Genomic DNA, 27,909 nt, shown 5'->3' with positions numbered 1-27,909 from the left:
CGCCAAGATCATTTGAACCACAAGAAGTCATTTAAACAACAAGCAGCAATAAAGAACATAAATACACTGTAGAAAAAACAAACTGTGTTAAGGGCAAGACTTCAAGGACCAAAGCAGAATACTTATGCATCAAAAATACAGAGATAAACAAACACTTACCCACATAACACCGGCTTCTGATCTGTAAGAAACAAAATTCATTTATATGCTGAAGAAATATCTACTTTGTGCACACTTTCGAGCATTAATTTTGCACAGTAACAGTTCATTGTATGACTACATTAGCTGATACAGTAACAATTGATTACCAATTTATTTTTATTCACTGACAGATAGCAGTGGCAGGCATTCTGCAAAATGTCAACTGTAAAATATGCTGCATTTTCCACATCTGTGATGTGATTTAAACATGTGTTGTTATAAACATCGTTCATAATTTACAATAAGGGCCCGATTACAAGCAGCCCACGTTGGCTGCGATATCAACTGGAACCAAGGTGTTTGAAATTTATCAGATGTCATTTCTATCACCTATTATGGGTTTTTGGAGAAAAACATACAATGTTGGTGCTAATCACAACAAAATTCACGTGTCATGGTGAAAACCAGGCCTTTTTCCCCCTGTTAAATTCAGGAAGACTTGGTCTCTTGAAATTTAATGGAGGGTGAGAACTTATCGTAATTATTTGATGCGATAAACCTCACGCTACTTAGATCTGCGATCCCTGCGCAAAGAGGTGACTGCCTAATGATTGCAATTAAATGGGAAACTTGTAATCAGGCCTTTTGAGTATGCGACAGTTAGCCATGACAGATCAATCATCTCTTTTCAAAAGGTGCCTTTCTTCTTTGGCTAAAAAGTATTATATGAAAATGATCAGATAGTAGCACATTTAATGGATAGCAAAAAAGGTTTGGGAGCCTCTAAATCAAAGTCTTGACTTTGCTCTTCGATTGTGATTTTAATCTTTTTGCTGTTCACAACAATTAGTTAGTCTTTAAGAAAGTGCTAGTCTTACCTCTACATCAAGAGTACAAAATGTTCATTAAACATAGAATATATAGTGGTCAGAAATATGTGAGGTGCAAAATATTTCTGTAGAATAAAATACAAACAGGAATGGGGAAAAACGTATATTACAATGATAATTTAAAAAGATCATCAAAGAATACATTGGCGAGTGGTACACCAAACAACTCTGTCCTCGGGGCCCCCTCGCATTACCATATAATGGAATGTTTTTAGGTCGAGGCTGCGGCAATGCATGTGCTCTTGCTTGCAAGACATCATTGTTAACAAAAAAGGTCTTGAAACCGGCCCATTGCTTATCATTTGTTCATTTGTTAGCTTTAGTCTCGCTCTTCTTTGCTGCCTCCTAATAGGCCAGCGCAGGCCAAGCGTCACTTCCGTTCCTTTCTTTGGAGCATGGACCAAGCACATATGATTTCACTTAATCAGTGCCCATCTGCTGCTTCCAGTATGATAGAGGTACTATTTCTTCTTTCCACACCCACCCAGTGGTGTTACTTCACCAACACTTTAAAAAAAACAAAAAACATTTTGCACTGCAGAACAGGCTGCTGTGCAGCATGGCTAAAAAAAAGCGATATGGCACAGTTAACTATAAAGAACAGCTCTCTTATACACCTGACCAGTCATATTCTGAGGTCCCATGAGCTGCACACTACGAGCCAAGGTACAACTAGTGCCGCTCCCGTGAGGTCGACCTAGCCTGCTGAGGAAAAGCCCATAAGGTTAACTAGCTGGAGCGCAAGGTTGTAACTGTTGCCACATACGCTAGTGACTGTGAAGGTGGAAGCAAGCACCCACCATAGCACCTTAAATGGAGACTTTGGAACATGGGAGTCCCAGTCTGCGAGCCCCGGGTGCAGGGAGAACTTGACCCCCCTTTCTAACGCTGACACCCTTTTTAAGGATGAACTAAAACATTCCATCCCTAAAAGGATGATGCATACTCTAATCACCTCAACATGCTGCTGCCCTTTCCAGCATACAAGGAAACCCATGCTTACTTAGCCTCATCTGTTGAAAAGGCCCTCCCAATGGAAAAAAGACCACGATAAAAGTACAACTAGCGAAGCAAAAGACAAGAAGCACTCCCCATTGTAAAAGCACCACCCATGTGGGAAACCTTGTCAAGCCTCCCCAGTCTCAGGGTACCTAAGCCCCCTGGGTATCGACTGAAGAATGAGATTGGGCGAAGTGAATGCAAGGGGTGCACAACAGACTCAAGGCTTTGGGGAACCATTTTGGGCACAATGCAGGTAACAGAAAAAATGCTTAACCATCAAGTAGATCAGATAGATATACAGGTTGACCTGCTAAATACTTTAGCGGTGTTTGTTTCAGGTATTGATGACAAGCTGCAAAATCTTAACAAATCTAATATCACGGGTACAGGCCAGCAAAGGCACAACTTCATGATCTGTACATACAGAGAGGCCATCAACAAATTGGCACAATTACCCTCATTACTAAATGGGATTGTAACAGAAGTTAAAGCCACAGCAAAGAGGGAGGATAAAATGATGCCAACAACCACAAACAAGCACATGGGACCCGGGGATGGGTCTGAAGTCACAACTATTGGAGTAGGTAGCCTGGACCTGATTGTTGCAGAAGAAGTGGCACCAGGAGTATGATGCCCAAGTGCCAAGGTTGCACTGGTTCCATCTACGGGTGAGACAGATTGGAAGACAGAGGGCCAAAATACAACTGATGGCACGGCAAGCAGAAACTGGATGGGCTCAGAGGACAGTACCCTATTAAATCCTCTGGTCGGATCACAAGATTGGAGTTCATACCTCGATCACAGCAACCGCCAAGAGGGATAGAACAGGCAGAAATTGAAATACAGTTAGGATGCATATGTTCATAAAAAGAGGTGAGGCCTAGAAGACTGGGTGTAGGAGAGGACGTTCGGTTTGTTCTTGAGTCTTGAAGCTCATGGTCCTTGAATCTTTGCTATAGCAACCCCCTCAAGGGGAATTATGTGATAGTCACAGAAATATTGCTAATGTAGTACAGCATATGAAAGGAGGACGCTGGGTGTAACCATTAAAACCTAAGTACCTCAAAACCTTGCTATGTTTAAACAAAAGAATACATGAGCGGAGATAAGCCAGAACGAGGCCCCCTATCAGATGGTGCCCAAAGATCAAAGAACAAGGATGCCAGTAGACCTGTGACGCAAGTGGATAAGGACATCTCTGCCAATGCACCTGAGGCGCCAAACATGTACAAATCAAGCCTGCTGTGGGTTCATGAATATCCCTCGAGAGGGAATTATGATATTGTAAGCCGTTCAACCACATTAAGGTTGATCAAAGAGCTACCAAGCCTGTCCCAGCTGGAAATCATCTGATATCTTATAAATAAAATTTCTCTCACCTTGTGGAAACCAAATTGCGGAGTCCAACTTAGTCACGTTTAATGAGCCAAGATTACACATGCAGCTGAGAAGCCGGGCATTAAAGTGCCATTATTCAAGGAACAACTCTACTCCAAAGTACTGCGGAGACAAAAAGAACAGTTGAAGGAGAATAGGCCAGTCTCTTTGATACTCGTAGATGCAGTAGGTAGGGCTCAAAACATGTGGGCAGCAGGGCCTAACAATTAAAATAAATGCTGATCCAGTAGTGGAGACACAAAAGACTGTTATTAAAAAGGACAAACTGGCAAATTGGAGCTGGCTCCCTCTGGCCCTGTCAAGGGTTCGAATCCCAGATTGATGCTCAGTGGAGACCACAAACACGATGCAGAGCACAGCAAATTACAAGTATGTTCCTTGAATGTGGGGGTCTCGTAGAAAAGTAAGAGGACATGGAACTGGCACAATATTGGAAGAACTTTGACATAATACCTCTTCAGGAGACATGGGCCATAACGAGCATTCCCCTTATTGGCTTTGTGGAATTTTGGACGCCCGTCCAGAAAACAAGTAAATATTGAAGAGCCAAGGGTGGACTATCTGTATATATTAGTTCAGACTCCTTGATAAAAGTGAAAATGCTGGACCTGGAAGAACTATGGATATTGACCCTGCCTCTGGAAGGCTGTTCCTGGCAAGTGAGCTCCTCACTAATATTCATAAATATTTACATCAATCCCAGAGACAAGAAAGCCATGGTGTAAAAGTTGTCAGACTACCTAATAGACCTAAAATGTTTGAATGCAGCATACAACATAATAATTACTGGCAATTTCAACCGTAACCTTTTCCAGACACCAGAAGTGGCCCCAGAGGACACAGGAGGGCCCCTTTGCGAGCTATACCAGAGCAAATACACCCCAATAAGGTGCAGTCAGATAAGATAGACGAAAGATTGTCAAGAAATTGTGAATACGCAAGGCTGATAACACTGAATGGAAGATTACAGGGCGACATTCCTACATCCTAGACAAGAGCCTCAGCGAACACGGTTTCATACCTAGATTATACTATGGTGAGCGCTAGAATTAATAACAACGTCATTGATTTTAGGACTAGTAACCATACCGAAAGCAACCATCAGCCCCAAACATATGGTTATGGGCCAAGCCTCATAGGCTAGGGGTACGCAAAAAATTCTGCTTGAGCTAGCAAACACAGAAATTATTTAACATGGGGTCCAGGTGACATCCAAGAAGTGGTTAAAACCTTTCTAAAATCTCTAAAAGTTGCCTATAAGAACAACCGAAATCCTTTAACAGCATGGTCATCATTCACTGAGCAAATACTGGAAAAGTACCCACTTAAACACTCTCTGAAAGGCACTAACATCCTTGGAACAAGGAATGCCAGTTTGCCTAAAAAATACTCCTTGTAAAGTCTAAGATCAAAGTCTAAGTCTATGTGCCAAATAAGGCATAGCCGCAAAATTCTCTCCTCCTCAGATCTTTGAGGGAGGATCGTAGAAGTCTTAAAAGAGAGGTATGGGCTTTAAAAAGAAGTAGAGATGAGAACTTCTGGACAAGGCTCCTAAGTGTGTCTACTAGCAGTGACCTGAGGAGGTCCTGGAGATCATTAACTACCTAGAAAAAGGCCCGCAAGCTGCTAACAATGCCAATATCAGCAAAGAAGTTTTGGACAGATTACCTCAAAGCTCACTTTCAGTGAGCAGGGTAACCCCAGAAGACACGAGACCTGAAATATCCACAGGGAGTGACAATCTGCACAAAGATGAAGTATTAGAATACTCAACTGGAGCTATTATGAGAGTGATAGAGGGCTCACGCCCTAACTGCGCACCGGGCCCCAACGGCATCCCACACGGCCTGATGGAATGAAGCTCATCAGTTTGGGCAAAGTATTTAACAATAATGTTCAATAAAATTCTACAAGTAGGGAAAGACTATCATCCATCCCACCTTCAAAGGCTACCGTCTCATAGCCCTGTTAGATGAGGAACTAAAATATTTTTCACCCCTATTATTGAACAACCTCTCTGACTGGGCAATCAGCACAGGAAGAATCCTAATAAATCAAACAGGTTTCACAAAGAAGCAAGGCACCCTCACAAATGTAATGACAGTTGGACTGCTAATGGAAAAATCATGTGACTACAGCACACCCTTGTTCATGTGTTTTGTTGACTTCCAAAGGCCTTTCACCATGTGGAAAGCTGTGGGCTAAACTGTCTGGCATACCACCGAAGCTACTGAAGGCCATTAGGATGCTTTTCTCCAAAACATGGATTAAGATCAAGGTAGGGGACGGAAGGCATTTGTCAAGGGAAGTACCAACATCAATGGGGCTGAAACAGTGATGTGTGCGCGCACCATTCCTGTTTAATTTATACATCTGTGATCTCTCAAATGACCTTGACATGGTGGCCTCCCATGCACCCAACCTGGGAGGAAAATCTATATTAAAAGTTCTCTATGTGTGCGATCTACTACTGATGTGCAAAACTCGATTGGGCCTGCAAAGACCGATTGCCAAGCTTACAGAGTACACAATGGGTAACTCCCTGGAATTTAACCTCAACAAGACCAAGGTGATTTCATTCCGTAAGCATATAATGAAACAGGGCAAGTGGCTACTCAATGGTCGGCCCATAGAACAAATATCCACCTACAATTACTTAAGTTTCACTCTAGATGCATGGGCATCCTTTGTCCTACAGAAGGAAATTATTAAGAGAAAGGCCTCTGCCCTTAACCTTTGCATTTACACCCCTTTTTTAAAAGACTACAGGGACCTATTCTGAGCCCACTTCTAGCTGTGGTAAAATCAAAATTCTTACCTGGTATATCCTACAGAAGTAAATTGATGCTTAGGCGGGGTGCTAAACTTCTGGATACCCTTCTGATAAGGGTGTACAAATGTGTATTTCGTTTCCCCAGATCTGCCTTCCCAGCAAAAACAAAGGCTTGAGTTTGCCCTGGCTAAACAAACCCTGGTCAGGAAAGGGACCCTCTTAAAATTCTGCCATAAGATTCGGACCGCCACAAATAACACTCTGGATTATTATATCTGGGCAGAAATTAACACTCAGAAAGGAAAGACACGTTATAAGAGTTACTTGCCACTGAAAATGTAGGTCTTGGGGAGTTATGGCCCCTGTCAACAAGCCATGCTGTGTTTACAAAAGCTGTGATAAGCCAGATGGAGGACAAAAGGGACCTTGAAAAGCGGGTCATGGATAGTTGGTCTTCAACCTTTATAGAGACAGGTTGGAGCAACCACACTTGGGGACCTGCTACTTCATACATATTAGAAGAAAACTCATGACTCTGCTGCGATTAGGGTCAATCCCAACCCTGGACTACACTCCAAAGTGGCTGGAAGAAGGCAGTCTTGTGAATAAATTATGTTGGCTTTAAAAGCTCACAGAGGAAACCATCCTACACATATTCTGCATCTGTCCTTGTATGTTGATTCATCAGAGGTCAATGCTGCGCAAAGAACTATTGGCCCTGTGGGTGCGCTCATTGAGTCAATAAACCTACTGAACTTTATGTTGAATATCAGAACAGTGCAATTTTTTAGACATGTTTAACAAGGAGGTCCAAGTTGTGCTCTGCAGGCTCATATGGTGGGTGCTACACAGTGCTATATTAGACCACCCATCATAAGTCCTCCCCCCCACCCCTTTAATAGCTTAGCGCACCTGTTTTTACCCACAGGGGTCAGGCTATTAGAGGACTGTTTTTATATGGGTCATATCATCCTTCATCCTGACCTCTTTTGGTTATTACCTTGTTTTACTCCTAGGGGCCAGCCTGCTAGAGGACTCTTTTTTTAGCCGGTTCATTGCTACCCCCCTAAATATGTAAAAACATATGTGATTATCCACAGGGGGCAGGCTGTTAGAGGACTGTCTTTTATCTGGGTCATGCTGTCCTCTACTCTGACACCTTTTGGTTATTACCAACGCTTTATTCCTATACCATCTTAACATGGTTTGGGGGCTTCCGTCTCGAAAGGAATGGGCTGAGGGGGGATCGTCTCCCTGGCCTATGGTTTCAAATAGTCTGGTATGAAATTTGCTCTCTAATACTGGGAGGGGGTAATTGTGGGATTTAACCTCACAGAATCAGGTTTCCTTTTTAGGTTTACTGTTGAGTTTGGAGTCAGTGCCCAATACAACCTCCCTGAGAAGTATTTGTCTGCTTGCCCTTGCAACCCTGAGAGTCAAGTGCAGAAGGGGAGTAACTGGCTCCGTTTACACAGCGGTAGTAGGACCCACCTCCGGGGAAACCACCAAAGGGAGCGGAGGTACCGTATTTGCCCCCTTAAGGAGAAGGGGTACTAGGAAACACCCTTGTGTGATGAAACAAATAGGGAAGGCAAGGAGGACACTCCTTCTCTTTGCAAAAAAGAGAAGATAAAAAAAAGGAGAACCTAGGAAGACTGTGTTTAAATACAGGTAGTAGTCCACCAACAAAAATTAAATAAAAGTAGCTGTTCCAAAGAAAACATGGAAGAGCAGCAAGAAAACCAAAAGGTAAGTGGGGTAATCTGCGATGAGAATAAGAATACTAACTGAAACAGAGATATCACTGCAGATCAAACAGCCGAGTACAGTGTGTCAGTGTATGTCCTATAGTGAACTGTCCACATATCTGAAGGATTGCAGGCAGTGGGACACCTATTGGATTGTGCCGCTGAGGAAAAATAAGATCAAGAGGGAAGGGGCAACCCAATAACCCTTGTGAGCCTGGGTGTGCATCTACAGCCAAAACAAAAAGGATCATTCAAAATACATACAAACAACACAATTAGACATGGATCCCTCATTCAGTTTCTGGTTGTATTTGGGTGTGTACTGACAGACAGAAAAAAGAAAAGTAAAATCTATTGAAGTCATACATGTGAAAAGAGTAGTTTTACTAATTACAATGAATTTAAGCAAAAATTAGCATGCACAATTGAAATTACATAACCTATTTCAAGTTCAGCAGATGATTGGGGGGTGGGGGGGGGGGGGGTGTTGTAGCAAATAACATTCAGATGACCTGAGGGAGTTCTCCAAGACAATTCAACAAAAGAGGTGAATGCTGATCTACTTGCTGAGTATGAAGGCTGGTTGTCATCATCCTTCCTGAAGTGGCACTTAGGTAAAGACAATAGAGCAGGCCCTGCTTTGAAGCCTTCCTACCCTCTAAGAACAGATTCTTCTGCCCCACTCCGAAACTTCTACCATCAACCAAGTGGCACTGCTGAGGAAGGACTGATAGGCAATTCCCTGCTAAAAGGTCCTCATAGAATTTCGAATGGAAGCCCGGTGTCTCCATCCTTTCTCAATACAGTGATTGGGCTGCTCCTTCCTTCAGCTCCATGTTTGTAGGCAATCCACATCCAGTGTCTGGAGAAGCTGTACTGTCTCCTCAATCTTGTGCAATGTCAAACCAGGGTCAATCCAAAATAAGTCCCGCCAGTCCCAGCAAACATACTCTCATTCCACCTTCACCAGAACCAAAGACTGTTCAGTTCTATAATCCACAAAAAAATAGTATGCCACCACCTCTTTATGTCAACAACCCAGGTCATGGACAACAGAGAAGTCATGCTTGGTGTGCACCTTTGGGTCTAAGAACAGGTTCTGGAGCTCAGAATCATCATGGCTTTACCTAGGCCTCTGCACACCTGCTAAATTAGCATTTTAGTCTGCCAAATAAAAAGTCAGAATATCAGTTTCAAATGGAGCCAGTTTACTCAGGACAGGGGTACATGTTCATTTATCATGCTGGGTACATAACCGTCCCGACACCTGTGCTTCCTCACATTTGGCAACAGGCCACTGAATGCCTGATTATAGACAAATACTCATCACATATTTAGCAACCGTTCTTTTCAGCATCTTTACATCTTCCTTATAAAACCTAAACAAAAACTGGTGAGACACCTGATAAAGTGCAGTGTAGCCGGCTAGCAGGCGGGGGATAGTGGGAGCCAGGATGAGAGTTGACTTTTTGTGCGTTTGCGTGCATGCAGCTCTGTTGCGAGTATTTCTCTTTATCATTCTGAGCATTTATGCAAGTGTGATGGCCAGAGCATCAGCTTTGACTGTGTTAGGTAGGTCAGTTGGTATATGTTTTGTTAGAATGAGTGCATAGGTACATTAGGGCCACTGCAGGAATATGTTGGGTATGTCTAGCACAAGGGAATCATTCCTGGCAAGCGGTGGTCATTACCAAACATACAACTGCCATAATATTAGGTTAAGGCCGTTGCAGGGAAGCTAAAGCTTTTCCTACCAAAGCTGATGGCTGGCAGAGGTGACAAAATCAGTCTTCTAAATGTTGTAAAACAGTGGAAGGAAAAGTAGCTCTTATGCCTGCAACCGTGGATTTCTATCCACCTGTATCTTAACAACCATCTCACACCTTTTTCATGCCGGAACGGCTACTTCTCACAGTTTGGGCTGCAAGCTGCCATTCAACTCCCATAGATACATCATGGGAGGCTTCCTCCCAAGCACCTGGCAGTGACAATACTCTCTCGGCTGTAGCGGACTCAAGTTTTAGAAAGAAGGTTGTCCAAGACCTAATATCACCATCATGTACCAACAGTGCAGCACTAGTTATCGTCTGTCTGGATCCAAACTCAATATATCATCCTCACGTTTCACTTCTGCCTCCACAACCTGCCACATTCATGGCTCCACATCAGGCTTGCACCACAGGTCTCCTGTATCAGGTGCCTCTTTCTGACCCCCACTCGCGAAGTGATCCACCTCACTCTCCCTTCCTGGTCAGTTCGCTCACACCAGGTTGTTCCCTACTCCGTGGTTTATATTTCAACTTTAGTGTCAACCCATCGCTCTGTGTTCAACCCACTTTCTTGCCCATTCCACCCACTCATTTGGTACTCCTGGTCCTTTCCAACTTCTGTGGCACCATCAATAACTCCAGTTTAGCAGTTAAAAAGGTGTTAAAGACTTTGTCCTCTCTATTGGCCCTTCTCAAAGCTTTGTTTACCATTCAAGAATATTATCCTGAAAAATGCTTTCTCTTGTTGCAGCAGTTGAGTTGATATAATCTTTTTAAGCTCAATCACCTACAAAGAACCGAATGAGCTACAACATTGAGGGCCACATTTATCAAACAATTTTGCATTTGTAAACTGTGTGAATTAGTCATTTTACCCGGTTTCAAATTCAAAATAGCCTTTCAAGATGTATGAAGGGCTTTGTAGTCTCAATTTTAGGTAATCGGAAATATTTTGCTTACCTAAAATTGCGACTACAAATGGAGAATCGCAATTTGCGATTCCCTTAGCATATGTACCAAGTATTTTATCAATGCAAACTGTGCATTTAAGAAAGGCTATTATCATCGACTCCAAGTCATTGGACACTGAGAAAGGACTGTTGAACTCTTGTGGGTTTTTTCCCCTGATGTTCAAGAGGAAAGTATTTTTCGGTCTCGCCTGGCGAACGCAGCGCTGTCGCAAGCGAGATCTATTGTTGCTGACTTGCCTCGGAAGTGGGACAGGAGATGGGCAAGCGCAGGGCGATTGGAGCCTGTCCCCCTTCCGTCCTCAGCAGCCTCATGCACTTGCACTTTCCATTCCCCCAGTCGGCTCCACGGAGACAGCTTGTTCGGTGGGTTGGGGCACATTTAATGCACGTTCTTCATGCTCTTGGCGTGCGCCAAACGCAACGTCACCTCTGATTTTGTCTGCCGAGTGCCCTTATTTTATAGAATCGCACCGAGCCAAGCCCCACTATGTCCTCGAAAACTGCATTGGGCCCCCTCTGATGTTCACTTGGCCCCAACGTGCACAACACTTGGATTACTCGCTTCCATTTCCTTCGTAAAGCGTCCTTCTAAAGATTATAAGCGCCACCAACCTATATGTATTCTCATCTACTTTTCAAGTTTTTCAACTGCTTTCTTTACATTACGAATTACATGCTCCAGCCATGCTAAAGTACCCCCCATTCTTAGAAACCCCATTTTGCATGACCTCCGAGGTTTCTCGCACCCCCTCCACGCCTCCAATTTCAATTGCACCATCTCCTGGGAACGTCGCAGCTGTGCTTAATTTGCAATGCACTGTGCTCCTTTCCCGATATCTGCGCCATGCGCGTGCCCCTCGAACTCTCTCCCGACCGCTGCAGCCTGCGCTGCCGTGGGCCTCTGTGAGCTCAGCACAGTCGCACCAACTTCCAGTGCAGCTAAGGAAGGTGGGACCAGACCCGGGTCGGACGGGGCTGGCCACGTAGAAGCAATATTAACCATGCGGGGTACTCTCTTGCTCCCCAACGTCTGTAGCGCACTAGAAGCTCCCGCTCTGGCACCCACCTCACCTGGATCCCTTTGCAGGATGGATGAGCTCTTGGCGGCCGGACTTGTTTTTCTCGCTCCTTCAGCCACTTCTTGGCCCGGGAGAGCTGAGCCTGCCTGGATTGGTCTGTTTGTTTCTCTTGCCCCCCGCCCTTTGTCTGAACAGACTTTGTGAATGGAAACCCCTGTGCAAGACGCCTGAGCCAATGGGAGGGTAGGGCTCGCCTGGACGGGCTGAGTTGCAGCCAATCACCGCGTGAACCTGCAAGCTCCATTTGCAGCTTCCCCCTCTCATTCATAAAACAAGCATTGGAAATGCAATAGGTCTCGCCTTTGATTAAGTTAAAGCCATTTGCTTTGCTAATGGTATTGTATAGCAAAGCAAACGGCTTTAACTTAATGAAAGGCGAGACCTATTGCATTTTTAATGCTGGTTTGTATTGCTTTAATGGCTGCCGTGATGTGATTATGTAATTAAAGCGAAGAAGGAAAAGCATAATCCTCGCCTGGCCTCCGTGTCCTTAATAGAATTGAAACTTACCTTCACCTAAGCTAGGCACATTTTCATTCTGCATCCTTTTCGGGTACATCCTCTAAAATGGTCTTCTAAAAAACTGTTTCTGAATCTCACTGGACCTGGGGGAATAATTCTAGTGATCAACTTGGTACAACGCTGTATCACAATGAACTGGACCAAAGAAGCATCTATTTAGTTTTCAAGGGCATGAGACTGTCCCTAAGCCAGACACCACCCAGTCTACAGTCCACTAAACAATTGAAGCTTATCTGTACAACTCGTGGATATAATCCAGGGCGCTAAGTCTCCATCTGGAGAGAGAGATCATGCTGCTTCAGAGTGTCCTGGATCTGACGCCATTTTACCTGCAACCCAGTCAAAGATTACAAAGATTTTGAAAGGTGCTAAAGAAAGATGTTAGAAGCCACATTACTCAAAAACCGTTCTCGTTCTTATGTTATTTAGAGAAGGTTTCTGGGAAATTTCTAAGTGACAACCATTCAAAGCAATGGACAGAATAAGGAAGTAGCTTTCAGCAAAAAGGATTGCAGTCTGTGAGGTGGTCTAACTCAATTGTTTTCTTACTTCTCCCTCATTTCAGAACATTACCCTTAATCTTTCCTCCACAGTTTACTTTTCTATGAAGTGGCATGCTACATGGTCTAAACTGTGCAAATACGTAGCAACATTTGAAGGATAATCCCGCACTGGTAAAGCTGTGTGTCCTTGAGCAGAACCAGCAGTCAAAACAAATATTAACAAGAATTAACAAAGTTTTCCCTGGTGCAATGATCAGTCCAGTGAAGGTATCAGTAAAAGGTATGCAATTAGGTAAATGTTTGCTCTTAAACCTCGATTTCCCTCATACTTTTCCTGTCAGCTCCAAGAATTGAGAGAAATTGAGCAAAAGCGTGGCCGTACTGTGAACTTCAAAGTGTCAGTGATCAATAGCACTTTGTGTGCTCATTACACCCCAATATTCACCTTCCAGAGAGGGCTCTTTTACAGAGCATCTTCCCTTGTGGCCCCCACATTTGGCAGTGGCGGATCAGCATTAGGGCATCAGATGTCAACCACATGTTATGCAGGCACCGAGTTTGTGCAGAAAACAGAAGGAAAACTAATAAAGAAAACAAGAGAAGTTACAGCTGGACTAAAGACACTAATATTGTTATCCCTGCACAAATCCATTTCATGCAAGGATCACAATTTTATGTCCTCCTGAGCTGGATAGGTGTGACTACTACCTGCTGTTTTTAGGGATCACGCTGGCCTAGCTTGACCTGACCTCCATGAGGATAGACTCCCTGACAGTAATTCCTACAAATGTTTCGGGATCCACGGTGTGCCCACCTGTCCATCACTTAATTGCTTCTGCAGCTCTCAGTATCGACAAAGTGTCTGCTGGGTCCAAGGCCTGCTCATGCCCTCCGCCAGAGGTCTGTAGGGTGTGATAGGGCCAAACGCAACGGTGATTCAACCCACAGCAATTTTTCACGACAAGCAGGGTTTCAACTGAGCACCAACCCTAGGAGCAGACCGCCGTGAGGCATCCACTCTACTGGTCAGTGCGTGTGCATTGGTCCTGCAGAAACCTTGGCAAACACGATACCAGGCAGTCTAAATTATCCTTTGAGGGCAAGCGTACAACTCGCCACATTGACCATGAAGCACATTCAGAGACAAATCCGGAATCCCTATCAAGTGGCGACCCACAGGATCTAGACATTAAAGAATTGCTAATTAATGTCAAAACCAGTCTCAAAGCTATCGATGCCAAACAGGGACGCGCTTACCAACAAGGTAGAACATATGAAACAGAGAGTAGACAAGCATGATACTAGACAAACTCAAGAATCGCATTTCCGACACAGAAGATGCGCAAGCGGAGTCTAAGGAACATATATTGCGCATGGACAAAATCCTCATTCTTATCAAGGCCAAAAAATGCCTTGAAGCAAGGCCACGATGCAATAACCTTTGAAGTACAGGTATTTCGGATTCAACCGCTGTTACCACTATTTGGCTTTCTGGAGTCACTTCTCCAAAATAAAGCATCACACAGGATGGCAACCCATACTTCTTTATCAATGCTATGTCGACCCTCAAACTTTCAAAACATTACCAAGCGGCGAGACTCACTGCCTTTTCGTTCCTCCGAAGACCCTCTCAACGAAAATGACTGAATGGTCCCTGGCGAAGGGAACACATAGCAAGTTCGTCACTGCAACTTTATGCCCCCCCTAGCGCTAGGCAACAGGCACCGTGGTCCTCACGTATGTATGTGGCCTCCTACTGCCTATTGAACTGCAGCTCTCAATTCTCAACTGTGTCGTTCTATTGGATTCTATTCCCATCCGTTCACCCAGCCTATATTGCAGCAGAGTAAGTTCAGCCTTGGTCTGCCCCTGGGGATGCATCCTGTTGTAGCGGTTGTTGATGTAAAGGTGAATTGGGGAGGGTTTTTTTTGTCTCTCAATCATGTCCGGAGGTTGGTGTGGGTGGAGGGTGGGTATGGTTCTTTCAAACTACTGTTATTCCTTTTGTATTCCTTAGATCTTCCTTTGCTCTTAGGTGATGGGCTTTTAAGCATGCTGTCCATTGATCCCATTTTAAAACACAACCACTGCTAAGTACATGCATCACACAAACACATTCTAGATGACAATAAAATGCCTCACCTGGAATGTTCGAGCCCTCAATGATTACTGAAAATCTCGACTCGTACATACATATATTGCACGCCACTGAGTAGACATTTACTTTCTCCAAGAGCTGCACCTTGCGCACAACGCCAGGGTTGAGGGCAAGATGGTGTGAGGACACATACACCTCAATAGACTCCAATTACGCCAGAGGAGTGACCACTCTTATTCACAAGGGCCTACCGTGGCTTCCCAAAGACAGCAATATAGATAAAGATGGTTGCCATGCTATAGTAACGGGCATACTACACAGACGGCCAATAGTCCTAGTAGCAGTTAATGGACCTAACACAGATGCTCTGGAGTTCTTCTCTGAGCTGTGGAGATTGGTGGCGGGGTTGAGCCCCGGGGCGATACTCTAGGGAGGAGATTTCAATGGGGTCCTGGATAACAGATATAATAGACTCAGTGTTTCGGGAAGATATAGGCGCAGAGATAGTTGCATATTTTGAACGTAATGTTGGGGGCGTGGTTTCTCCATCGACGATGTTAGAGGCGTGGAAGGTGGTGTTGCGGGGAGTGTGCATCTCCAAGCAGGCAGGCGTGCTAAAGGCAATGCGCACACAACTGGCTAGACTTGAGCAAGACATTCGCGGACTAGAGTTAGACGATCATCAAACAAATGATCCAAACACATTAGCGGCTATACGAGAAAAGATGATATAATACTCTGCTGAAGCTGAGCGGGCAGTTAACTATTTGGGTCTAGATGCCCAAGCTCGCCGCTATGGAAAAGATGACCGCCCTGGAAAAACAGTAGCGAACATCCTCCGTAAACCACATGCCTCCACATATATAGTTGAACTACTAGATGAACTACTAGATGGTGATGAGTGCCTCTAAGAAATCTCTTCAGGACTACTACAAACAATGCTCACCTTCTACACTCGTTAACGGAAACCAAGACCCAGGACAAAACTGCTTAGTAAGCGTACTTCAACACGATCGAGCTTCTCTACTGGCAGAGATCGTCCAGACCATAAGTTCACTTCTAGGTGACAAGGCACCAGGCCTTGATGGCTTTACTACCTCCTTTTATTAAGAATATGCAGCCCTCCTGGCCCGCATCTTTTGGCCATGTATGAGGTCTCCTTGAAGGCAGGTAGCCAACCTCCATCACTCATAGAGGTACTGATTGTTTCACTCCTCAAATCTGACAAGCCGGCCTCTAGGTGCAACTCCTATCGGCCACTGTTGCTGATCAACAAAGTTCTAGCAAATCGACTGCTGCCCTTATTACCCACCATTGTGAGACCAGATCAATCTGGCATCATTCCTGGCCAATCAACCGCACACAATCTGTGCACCCTATTTGAGGTCATGCATCACCTAGATCCACAAATACAAGCATTAGCCGCCTTACTCGATGCTACCAAAATGTTCGACTCACTGGCATGGGGCACATTTTCCCTCTAATTCAATGACTAGGTCTCATCCCTACCTTTATCCGCTATATACAACTCTTATACACACACCCAACAGCGCAAGTATGCCTGAACATACTCCTCTCCGACTTCATTCCAATAGCCCATGGAAAGCGACCGGGCTGCCCACTTTCGCCACTATTATCCGTCATAGCAATGGAGCCCTTAGCTGATAGGCTGTGGCAACATCATATGCACCGCGGTATCGGTTTCACTTCACACGGGCTGATTATCTCACTGTATGCAGATGATATATATATATATATATATATATATACACACACACACACACACATGCGGTCCACTCGTAAATCTAGTGCCGATAACACGCAAAGTGATTTGCTTTGGAAGCCTCTCCAGCATACATATAAATCGGGCTAAATCCACACTTTTACCTCTTACATACCAAATACATCCGTTCAGCATAGATTACCTTTTGAAATGGGCTGAGGGTCCAGTACAATATTTAGGTATATGGCTCAGTCGCAACGAGCAGGAACTGTAAACAGCCAATTTTAGTTGCGCGATTGAATGGCTTGAAAGTCAGGATTCTTATATGGTCCAAAGTGCCTCTCTCTCTGGCTGCCAGTATCGCTACTGCCAAGATAGTGGTGCTCCCTAAATTTCGATACTTATTTCTTAACGTCCCCTAATTGCTCACGGCACCTTCCTGCGATGTCTTCGATCTGACTTAATTACTCGGACATGGGAGGGTGGCCAACCCCGCATTTCTTGGGAGATACTCACATTGCCTCTTGCTCAAGGTGGGATGAGGCACCAGATATGTCCCTCTATGCATTACACACCCAGGTACAATTCTTACACTTCTGGATACACCCAACCCCCTATCAAACCCATGTGGTGGTGGAAAAAGACAGAGCGGATACCTGGCCATTGACCACAGCACTGTACGCTCCATGTAAGACACCCAGAGTAGAAGTAAACTCGGTAGTAGTGTGTGTCCGGTGGGCATGGGATGGTTTACATAAGAGGGCAGGACTCACTCAGACATACGCTCCGTCAATTCCCCGATGCGATAACCCCTGATGCCACAACTACAGGATAAAGGTGCCAAACAGAGAGCCTCAACAACCTTACCTTTTCTGAACCATACCCTGGGGGCACGTTCCTGCAATCAATTGTCACAACCCCCCTCACCCACCTGCTGTGCTGGACATCTTCTTATATTACCAAATCAGGGCCAACTGTCGCACCACTCACGCAACCTTTCCAACACAGCCTCCAACACTTCAGGCACTCAAACTTATCTTCAACATGCCCTCTCCTCGCAAACTGGCATACACTTCAGTTCAACAAGACTCTGGTGACAACTTCCCGCGCCATAGCGGTATGGGCTCTGGATATCGGCCCAACCCTGACAGACTCACATTGGACATTTTGCTGCAGGCAACTGGAGCTGTATCCCCTAACTATAGATTACGACTGATACACTTCAAATTCTTACACTGCATAAACCATACCCCAACATAGCTGCACAGGATGGGCCTGGCCTGTGACCCTAGCTATCTTCGTTGTACAGCGCCATGGGCTTCCTTCCTCCACCTAGCATGGGAATGCCCAACGGTGGTCAGATTCTGGAAGGAGGTGCTCTCGACCATTCAGTCGATAACAGAACCGGAACTTGACTGCACCTCACTGGTGGGATTACTGGGCTACGTTAGGGACATTCCAGCTGGACATCGAAAGGCTCACAGCTATGATGCTTCTTTTAGCCAAGCGCAGGGTGGATATGAACTGTGGAAGACGCCCAGCACAGAGGGTGAAAAACTGGCTGCGGGACACTGCATAGTGCTTAGAACAATTGTCACACTTCTGGAAATTGATGCTTCCCATTCCAAAAATATATGGGAACTTTTCCTTGTCTACCTAAGATCAAGGGACACTGTCACTCTATCACCACTGACAACCTTCCACGATGTGTCGCAGAGCCCAGATACCACACATGATCCCCTCCCCTTAAATCTGGATCAACCGGACCGTTAGTCATCAGCCTATTAGCTCGCCCCTTTGTGCTGCTGGCGAACTCGGTAATGGAGATTACTCTTTATTTCAGCTGGCATGCATTATAATGTACCAATGTGATACTATCAAAGATGGGTGGTTGTGTAAGCCAAGATTCAAGATTACTGTATAAAGAAGCATGTTTCTTCTTGTTGCGATTTCTTTCTCATTTACTTTTGTCCTATTCCATTCTTCTTCTCTTTCCCATACACTTTCAAACTTTATATAAAAGACATTGTCTGTAATTGATGATAATATCGTATGTACTATCACAAAATGTCTCTCAGGCTTGCAGCAGGGTGCGGAGGAGAAGCACAGCCCAAGCAGCCGACAGAGCGACATCTTACAGGTTTGAGAGAGAAGGCTCTGGGTGTTTTAGGAGATAGATACATCCATGGGAATCAGTGGAAATGGGTTTGTGACTCTAAACGTCACTTTCCCCTATCTTTTCCCCAGTTAGACAGTATGTGCACCCAATAGAAGTTTGAGGAGACACAGGTATAGCCATGTGACCCCCCCCCCTTAGTGAGCTGGAAGCTGAAGCAGCCAGCACAGATGAGGCATTATGAGTGCAGCTGGGATCAGCTTTCTTAAAACTCATGTTCTATGCAGGCAAAGTAGGGATAGGTTGGGGCAACCACTGCCAGGATTAGTGGACAGGAAGGGAAAAGCGGCCCTGGTAGTTTGGCGATTACCTTGGGGTTTGGGAGGCTGAAATGGTGGGGAATAACTGATGCAGTTCCTGGCAGCTGGAGTGCCGGTCTGGGAATCATTAAAGGTAGTAATACACAGTAATCTTATAGCAATCTCTGTAGGTGAAAACAGACTCCGAAAGTAGCAGTGAAGCCAGACAGAAGCCGCAGTAGCAGAATTAGAATCAATCCATAAAAGCACAGGTGCACCCCGCATTTGGAGAGAACTTGAAAAGAAACGCTTAACATTGCACCTCTTAGATCTGGCCAGCGAGGAATATGCCCTGCTGCGCCTTCGGCATCATTTCTTACTTAGTGGAGATCGTTCGGGCTGCATGCTAGCTCATAGAATGTGCCAGAGGGAGGTCTCGGGGTCGGCATCGTCGATTAAAATCTCTGCTGGGTTCACAGTACATTCAGACTCGGAAATTGCTGAGCCCTTCCGAGACATCTACAGTAGGCTGTATGCGGGAGACGATTCTCCTCCTGGAGACAAACTCATATCTCCAAGAAGTACAGCTAACCAGGCTCCCAAATTGACCGACCCATCCAAATAGAAGAGGTGGTGGCGGCCATAGCCCACCTCAAAACTTCTAAATCACCGGGCCCTGACGACTTTACCCCACTATTTTATAAAAGATTCTGCCAGATCCTGACTCCTCTAATGGCCAGACTTTTTAACTCATTCATTGACAGCGGAAGTTTACCCGACTCCCGCTCTGAAGCTTCTATCTCTGTTATTTTAAAACCCTCTAAAGACCCTGTGGAATGTGCTTCTTATCGCCCAATTTTGTTGCTTAACGTTGATGCAAAAATATTCTCGAGCATCCTAGCCGCACGCATTAGCCCATTATAGGACAGGACTAATTGACCCAGATAAGGCGGGGTTTATTCCCTCGAGACAATGTGGGGACAACACGAAACGACTGATACACTTCACAGATCTAATACACCGCTCTCAAGAGGAGGCTCTCCTACTCTCCGTCGATACTGAAAAAAGCTTTCACCGGGGTCCATTGGCCGTTTCTATTTGAGACGCTCCGTCGATTCGGCTTCGGGGAGAAGTACCTTGATTGGACGAGATGCATCTATAAATCCCCAAGGGCTTCTGTTAGAGTCAAGTGATACTCCTCCGGGCACTTCCCTATACACAGAGGAATAAGACAGGGTTGCCCCTTGTCTCCTTTGCTATTTGCCCTTTATATGGAACCAATGGCACAAAGAATTAGAGAAAATCCACTGATCTTAGGGACCCGCCTGGGGGCAGACACACATACTACAAGTTTATACGCGGACGATGTGGTCCTATCCTTGAAGAATTCTGCATCTTCACTTCCGGCTTTGGTGGAAGAATTCAGTTACTTTAGCAAGGCATCAGGGTTCAAGGTAAACCTCTCCAAATCACAAATATTAAACCTCTCAACTACCCCTGATACGGTAGCAGTGCTGTCTTTTCAATTCCTGGACGGAGATCACATACCATATTTAGGTATTATGCTGGCGCATAGCCCTGAGAAAACGCTAGCAGCCAACTACAGTCCACAGTTGGAACAAACAAATAAGACTTTGCCCACTTGGTCCCGGGCAGGCCTCTCTTGGGCAGGATGCATCGCTGCAATCAAGATGACGATCATGCCACGTATACTCTACGTCTTTCAGACTATCCCCCTGACCCCCACCCTCCGTTACCATGCGTAACTTGCAAGGAGCCATCAATTGCTTCATATTGGGCAGGAAGCAACCACGACTCAACTTTCATCAGATTACTAAGCCTAAAGCTGGAGGGGGAATGGGGGTTCCAGTGGTTCAGAAATACTTTCAAGCATCACAATTATGCTTTATAATAGAATGGACCCGTCCCCTATCTGAGAAGCACTAGTCGTTCATGGATCAAGCGATTGCGGGAGTAAATATCTGGAGAGAGATTTGGCTTCCTCGTAAACACAGGGCATGGGGGCTTTAGTCCTCTCCGATAACGGCGACTACCTTAAAAGTTTGGGATGCAATAGCAACCCGACTTAGCCTCACTACATTCCACTCCCTGATGACCCAGTTACTTGATCATCCTGAATTTCCCCCCGGATGCAAGTCAGAATCACTTCAGCAGTAGCGTGAGAAGGGTTGCAAGTTGGTGGGTTTCTGTTTGACCAGAATGGGATCATTCCCTTGGATCAGCTTCAACAAGATTACACACTCCCAGTTTCCGATCTCCTCATATATAATCAGGTGCTTCACTGGGTAACTTCCCCGGACATAAGACCAGGGGCTTCTCGTCAATTGACTCAATTTGAGAAATAGTTTGTCACTAAAAATAACGACAAGCGCATCATATCAGAAATCTATGCTCTACTTTCAGCAGCAACCGCATCCACAAAATCTAGGGGCCAGCTGAGGTGGGAGGAGGAAATAGGCAGAACACTCACAGATAAGGAATGGCAAGAGATATTATAGAACCTGCCACACAGCACATGATATCCGGGGCACAGAGGCAGCGTACAAGGTGGTATCTTATTGGTACTTCACACCGGCGAGAATAAATTGCTGAACTAAAGATCGTTCAGCCGATTGTTAGAGGAGGTGCCAACAGACGGGCTCATTGGTACACTTACTCTGGTATTGTCCCAAACTGGTGAGAAACTGGGAACTGATTCTGAATTGCATTAATGAAGCCTTTAGCAGTGATATACCGCGCTTCCCAGCATATATTCTGCTAGGTCTCCCCAACCCCTTGACCTTACCCTTATGCTCACTTAGAGGGAGACAGATAGCTTTAGCTCTTAACACTGCAAGATTAGAAATACTAGCTCACTGAGGTTCCACAGTGGTTCCTGACCACACAGCATGGTTGAGATGGTTGTGGACTGCACTAGCGATGGAGCACATGTCCATGACGATGTATAATAAAGCTGATGCATATATGGAACTCTGGGCTCTATTTATTGCTTTGTTAGTAAAGGAATTTAGGGCGTCTGAAGCTAGTCTGCTTTCTCTTTTCTGCTGTCCCTGTAGTAGAAATAGGATCGCAGTGGTCGCACGGTGGCAGTAAGAGACAAGGGTGTGACACATTTTCCCTTATGTTCTGTTCACTCCCCTTCACCTCAGTAGGTGTGGTCAGTTTGAATATATAATGAAAATGTTTAGGAAGATGCACTTTTTTTGCCATTTTTCCCCAATTCTTCTGGAGGGTTGAGGGAAGGAAACCTATTGCAGTGGTCAGGCTCACTGTGCATGGGGACTGGTCTGTCTCAGTTTTTGTGTTCTCTGGTTCTCTACTCTCCAGTATGTCTTTTTTTTGGTGTTCTCTGTAAGAATGTCTATGGGTATGACTGGGTATCGTGGTGCACTGTGAGGTCATCATTTACAAACCAGCAAATGGACAAGAGCTAATCATATGTAACTCTCCCCTTGCAGGAATAACAATAAATACAAAGTTCCTCAAATTGTGAACAACCAGGAGTCCGAGTTAGGTGCCGATCTGTGGATCAAAGGGTGCAGTATGAATGACTGACTGTCAGTACCCGAAGGGGATTCGGTAATTTATTGCCCATGGGTTATTGTTGGCTAAGAGAGAAATCGCATTTAAATGGGGTCAAAGAAATGCACCGGCACTGAATAGCTGGTTAAACAGCTTGGCACATTGCAACACGAATAGCGATCTGTACTATCGTACGGTCGTCCCGTCCAAAAGACATCTGGTGCCCCCTAAACAGCTATGTCGCAGCGTCACACTCACAATCCACTCCACAACACGAACATGGGATTATCCCTAAGGGGTGGGTTAATTGGGCTATCTTACTTACGGTTGGTAGTTACAGCAATGAATGCAGAAACCCGAGATAAATGTTGTCCTGTAGGAACCAATGTAATTCGCATGTTGTGTTCGGTCAGGAGGGATAAATGGTCGGATAAGAATTTTTTTATATTCTCTTATTACTCAAATTTGCAATCTGTTGTCAAGACTGCATAGTGGTGGTGATTTAACTTTCGTTCTTTTCCTACCATAGATATCGTAATGTAATACTAAATGAATATTATTGGATCCGGTGTTATGCTTGTGAAACTGGTAAATAAAGGTAAAAAAAAAAAAAAATGACTGACAGTTCAACATTACTCAGCGCAACCAAATAAATCAATTCACATTTTTTGCAATTCTCCCAGTGAAACCTTATCCACATTACACTATAATTCTTGTTTGCGACAAACTGCTTGAATACTTACCACTTTACCGGCTTGGCACAGAAACAAGAAAATAGTAAAGACTCCAACAAAAGCAGCACATATCACCATGTCCCAGGAGACTCCGTAAATGTCAGGGCCAGGTCTAACATCTTCAGGGAGAAAGGCCACAGCCTAGAACAAAAGGAAAATAAACAGCTTCACTAAAGCACTCACAGGAGAAGGCATGTCAAGCTGCTGAGAATGACTGTTGCAATCATCGATGCTTTCATTAAATACAACAACAGAAAATATCTCCGGCGACATGCGAGACTACAAAACACTTTTTACATAGAGAAATATCTCTCAGCAAAAAATGTTGCATGTTGTCCGAAAGAACATTTCAAGGCAGCCAAACTAGAATAACAAGCATTAAAAATGCAATAGGTCTCGCCTTTCATTAAGTTAAAGCCATTTGCTTTGCTATACAATACCATGAGCAAGGCAAATGGCTTTAACTTAATCAAGGGCGAGACCTATTGCATTTTCAACGCTTGTTTGAAATGTAGCACAGCAGTACTGGCGGCTGTGCAACATGCTTTAAAGGGGAGGGAAGTGATATGATGCGGTTCGTGTTAGCTGCGCCATAGGGCTTTTTTTCTTTTTTTAAGCCATGTTGCACAGCAGCTCGGACTTATAAATGTAAAAAAAACATTGACAAAGCCCAAAAAATGCATAGGCAAAACTTATTGGCTTTGCCAATGCTTGTTACTTTTCCTCTCTTTCTAGCTCTACCGATGGTTATGTAAATGTCCATGAGGTTCCATATGCTTGAGGCAAAGGCCAGAGAGCAATTTATTGCCCCTGGCTTTCGATGGCACAGGGGATGACGACCCTGGGTATGAGCTGTTTTCCACTGGCATTGGCCAGGTTGGCGCAAGGGATAAAGCTCTGTGAATGTTCTTGTTGCCACCACAAGTGGCGTGTATCCAGGTCTGAAGACCAGGAAGCATTCTCACCGTCACCAGCATTTACTGGCATCAGAAGGGGGAAAACGTCACATTGTTCCCTAGGCCCTACTCTCACAGGGGCCCAACACTATGGGTAAGCAGGCAGCAAGTCGCAGGCGCAGCGTGTTTCCCAGCACAGGTCCCTGGTAATTCTCGCCTGCACATGCTGCATCTAAGCTGCGAGAGTCAGGCAAGCTGCACTCACTGCTGACTGGATGTGCGCTCGCTCATAGGCCCTGCCCACACATGCCGCGCGCTCAACACCCAAGATTCTCCTGCCTCTCTCTCTCAGCCTAAGGTGGGAGTGATAGCGATGATTCGGTTAGTCCTATAATTCTCTGCAGCGGGACCAACTTTGTTCTATCCCGTAACAAGATTCCTGTCTGCAGGAATGGAGCAGAGACTGAGGAACCAAGACAACCTGTTCTTACCCCAGACGTGACCTCCAGGCCTTCAAGTGTCACTGATGGCCACTAAGCCGATGTATCCATTTTCAAATTATATAGGTGTCTTCTGTAAAAATGTGGATTGTTTCACTTCAGCATATTAGATTAGATCATCGCACTGAACGCCCTTTAACACAACTGATGTGAACCACCACCTTTGTGCGGTGAGGGAATTTTTTTTAAAATTGGTGACTAAAGAAGCAGGTCGGTAGTTGTGTGCTTCCTATACCAGCCTTTAATGTTGTTAATGAAAGAGCAACATTATGGTCTACTAAACCATATATGCGAGAGGTTTTTGCACACGACACATTCTTAATTTAATTACTTTCATGTGCTCTTAGATGTGATAAGCATCTGAAACCAGATTCTTTGGGGCAGGCCTCCTAATACGTTTTTGCCCCGGCCCCCACGAAAGCTTCTCGCTGGCCCGCCAGCATTGGCCGCCACGGAGGGGGATGGACGTTTGACCTATGTTGGGCCCTTTTCTTGTCTCGCTAGACATGAGCTGGTGCAGCCGAGCTTCGGGCCCAGTGACTGCAGCCCACTTTCCGTTAGCTAGCAGCGCCCGACCGATGGTTGTGCTTCGGGCTCGCTGCCTGGGTCCCCTGGCGCTGAAACGCGATGCTGATATTCCATTCTCTGCTTCCCGGGCCGCTCACTTTCATTTCTGCAATTTTCATCCCTGGGAGCTGTTCTTATTCTTTAATCGCAGCAATCACGCCCCCCGCTGCTCCCTGGCGACGATGGAGCAGGCGGGCCTGAGACAAGCGAAGCACCGCGCTGCTCCTCCGATGTGCACCACCAGTGTAAGAACCGGAGGCCATGAGAGCCTGAACCGGGGGAAGGTGGACCGGGAGTGACTAGATCTGGCGGCGCCGCCAAAGCATCTCTACCCGGACTTCCAGTATCCAACTGGAAACATTCTGCTGCCAAACAGAAACCAGCAGCCTAGTGCATAAAAAAACTCTCTACTAACCATACAATCTACCACTGCCCCGCCGACGTAGCCCTGTGATATAATAACTACAAAAACACAGATGCCGAAGCATCTAACCGAGAATGCTTCATAAAAAGCCTGAGCAAGGCTCGCGAAATCTCCAGTCTGGGTGGGCGGGGCCTAATGCCGACAGGGCGGACACCAACCACACTTCCACAGAAGCCGGACACAAAAGCAACGACAATAGATCTCGCCAAGGCGAAGCAGCGCATGCGCTGCATCACAGGCGAGACCTAAAAAGCAAATTAAAAAAGACAACTAGTCTGGCTTTAGTCCTTCATACTATTCTACCCTTTAAAGGAAAACTGCAGCAAATGAAATCCTAGAAGGAAAGGCAGAGGACTCCACCCATAGGTTAGTGAAAAGCAATTTGTGATTAGTACTACAATAGTATGACTTTGCAAACTACAAAGAGCAGTTTGTGAACAGGTCCCCATATCTCCCAGTAGATATATTTCGATGTTAACAACTATAAGGTAGTACCTATATCTGCATAATTAAAATATCACTAAAAATCTCCTTCTGATGTCATATACGTGCTGCCTGGGGGCTAGCGTTGGTAGTGTGCTCAAGTCCTCACCTGCTGCTGGGACCACATCGGAGTGCAAAGAGTGAGTCCGACCTGTAACCTGGAGACCTGCTTAGTGAAAGCTGGGGTGTAATGCTGGATATAAAGAGAGTAAGAACTACCGAGATCCCATCATTTGATACATGAACCATAGCATGGAAAACACAGGGACAGACTTGCATCTCCATTCAATCCTCCACTTAAAACTGCATTGACCTTCCCCCAGATTTCATTGTGGTCTAGTTCCTCCGTGGACATACAAAACACTAACAAAGAAGCATAATACACATGACACAAAGAGGTAAGGCCTGATGAAAATAACCACCTGATTTCTACCACTTTGTGAATAAGATGTTATGCTTCAACCCAGTATCTGCATTTTACTCTAAGACAGCTGCTAAGCCACTAAGCATGCAAACTGTTTGCAGTTACAGCTGGGTGTGAGCTAAAGGAGGACTGCAGTATGTCCTATTTTTAATCTGTAAGGAAGTTTTCAAGACTACTGTTTCAAAGGTCAAATTTAGGTAATGCACTTTATCCATATCCTATATCCATCTTCAATTGGCTTTTTTTTCTCCAAAATTGCTGAAGTCAACCTGTTGGGAGGAGAGAGTCCCCTACATAGTGACGGGTTGCACCCTTGCCCGGAGTGATTCAGCAGCAACAGTATCTGTATCCTTGGTACTGATTTTTGGTCATGGGCAAACAAGGGTCATACATGCGAGCAATCACCTATGCCTCTTGCATTGATTGATTTCTTGTTAGACCGGGAGGGGCACTCAAAGCGCTACCTCGTAGTGTTAAGTAGGTACTGCCTTTGCCAAGAGTTTATTTTTTTTAAAATTTGTTTTTATTGGCATTTCTCAAATACAACAGCAAAGAGCACCTTTGCCAGAAAGAGAAGATAAGACATATCATGTCCATTTTAGCAGAAAGCAAGTGATATATGAATGACAAATACACAACCAATCTCTACAACAAAAAAAAAGAAAACAAGCAACAACAATGCAGGGCTACATGAGTGTAGAATCCAGATGTTGTGGGTTATCATATTTGCCAGCTGGTGCATTTCGTGAGAAGGGCGCAAAAGCCTTTCAGTCTGCGAGTTCAGGGTGTGATAACAGATCGGCACGGAGTTGTTGCCAAATGCTTTTGGGTCGGGAGGCAAGGGGTACCAGTGTCGCATCAACATCACTAGTGGTATCGTAATACATCAGGTCTCTCAACCACGCCTTAACAGTTGAGGGTGTAAGGCCCCCCCTCGCTAGTGCATGGATACCAATAAGGCGATCGCAGTAAAGCGGCGTATTCCAGTCCCCAGAGGGTGGACATATCCCAACAATACCAACAGTGGGGAGGGTGATAGCTCGGAGTCCACCATCAGTACTAGCTGATCAAAGATTGCTTCCCAGAACGCCAGGACCAGGGGGCAGTTCCACGCTAGATGAATGAAGTCAACCTGCGGTGCCGCATGCCTCCTACAGCTGTCCAGCCTAGTGGGATCCATTTTAGCAAGAAGCTTGGGGCTGATATAGGCCCTATGTATGTGTTTAAAGTGGAGCAGCTTATGCCTGTAGTTGTTGGAAATATAGCGAGTTTGCTCGCAGTAAAAAGTATACATTTTGTCTGTCAG

General features: G+C 45.2%; 1 protein-coding gene across 6 annotated transcripts in view; it reads right to left on the bottom strand.

The window, feature by feature from the left end:
- Positions 1–27,909, bottom strand: part of MIA2 (MIA SH3 domain ER export factor 2) — a 635,554-nt gene that overhangs the window by 426,790 nt on the left and 180,855 nt on the right. For all 6 annotated transcript variants that reach the window (XM_085626929.1, XM_085626930.1, XM_085626931.1 and 3 more), the window contains exons 7-8: positions 23,319–23,450; positions 160–181 (exon numbers count right to left, since the gene is read on the bottom strand). In XM_085626929.1, the coding sequence (XP_085483055.1) occupies positions 160–181; positions 23,319–23,450 (154 nt within the window). The remainder of the gene's footprint in view (positions 1–159; positions 182–23,318; positions 23,451–27,909) is intronic.

Source organism: Triturus cristatus, chromosome 9 (genome assembly GCF_964204655.1).
Source record: "Triturus cristatus chromosome 9, aTriCri1.1, whole genome shotgun sequence".
Classification (NCBI taxonomy): domain Eukaryota; kingdom Metazoa; phylum Chordata; class Amphibia; order Caudata; family Salamandridae; genus Triturus; species Triturus cristatus.
This window is presented reverse-complemented; position numbering and strand designations above follow the sequence as displayed.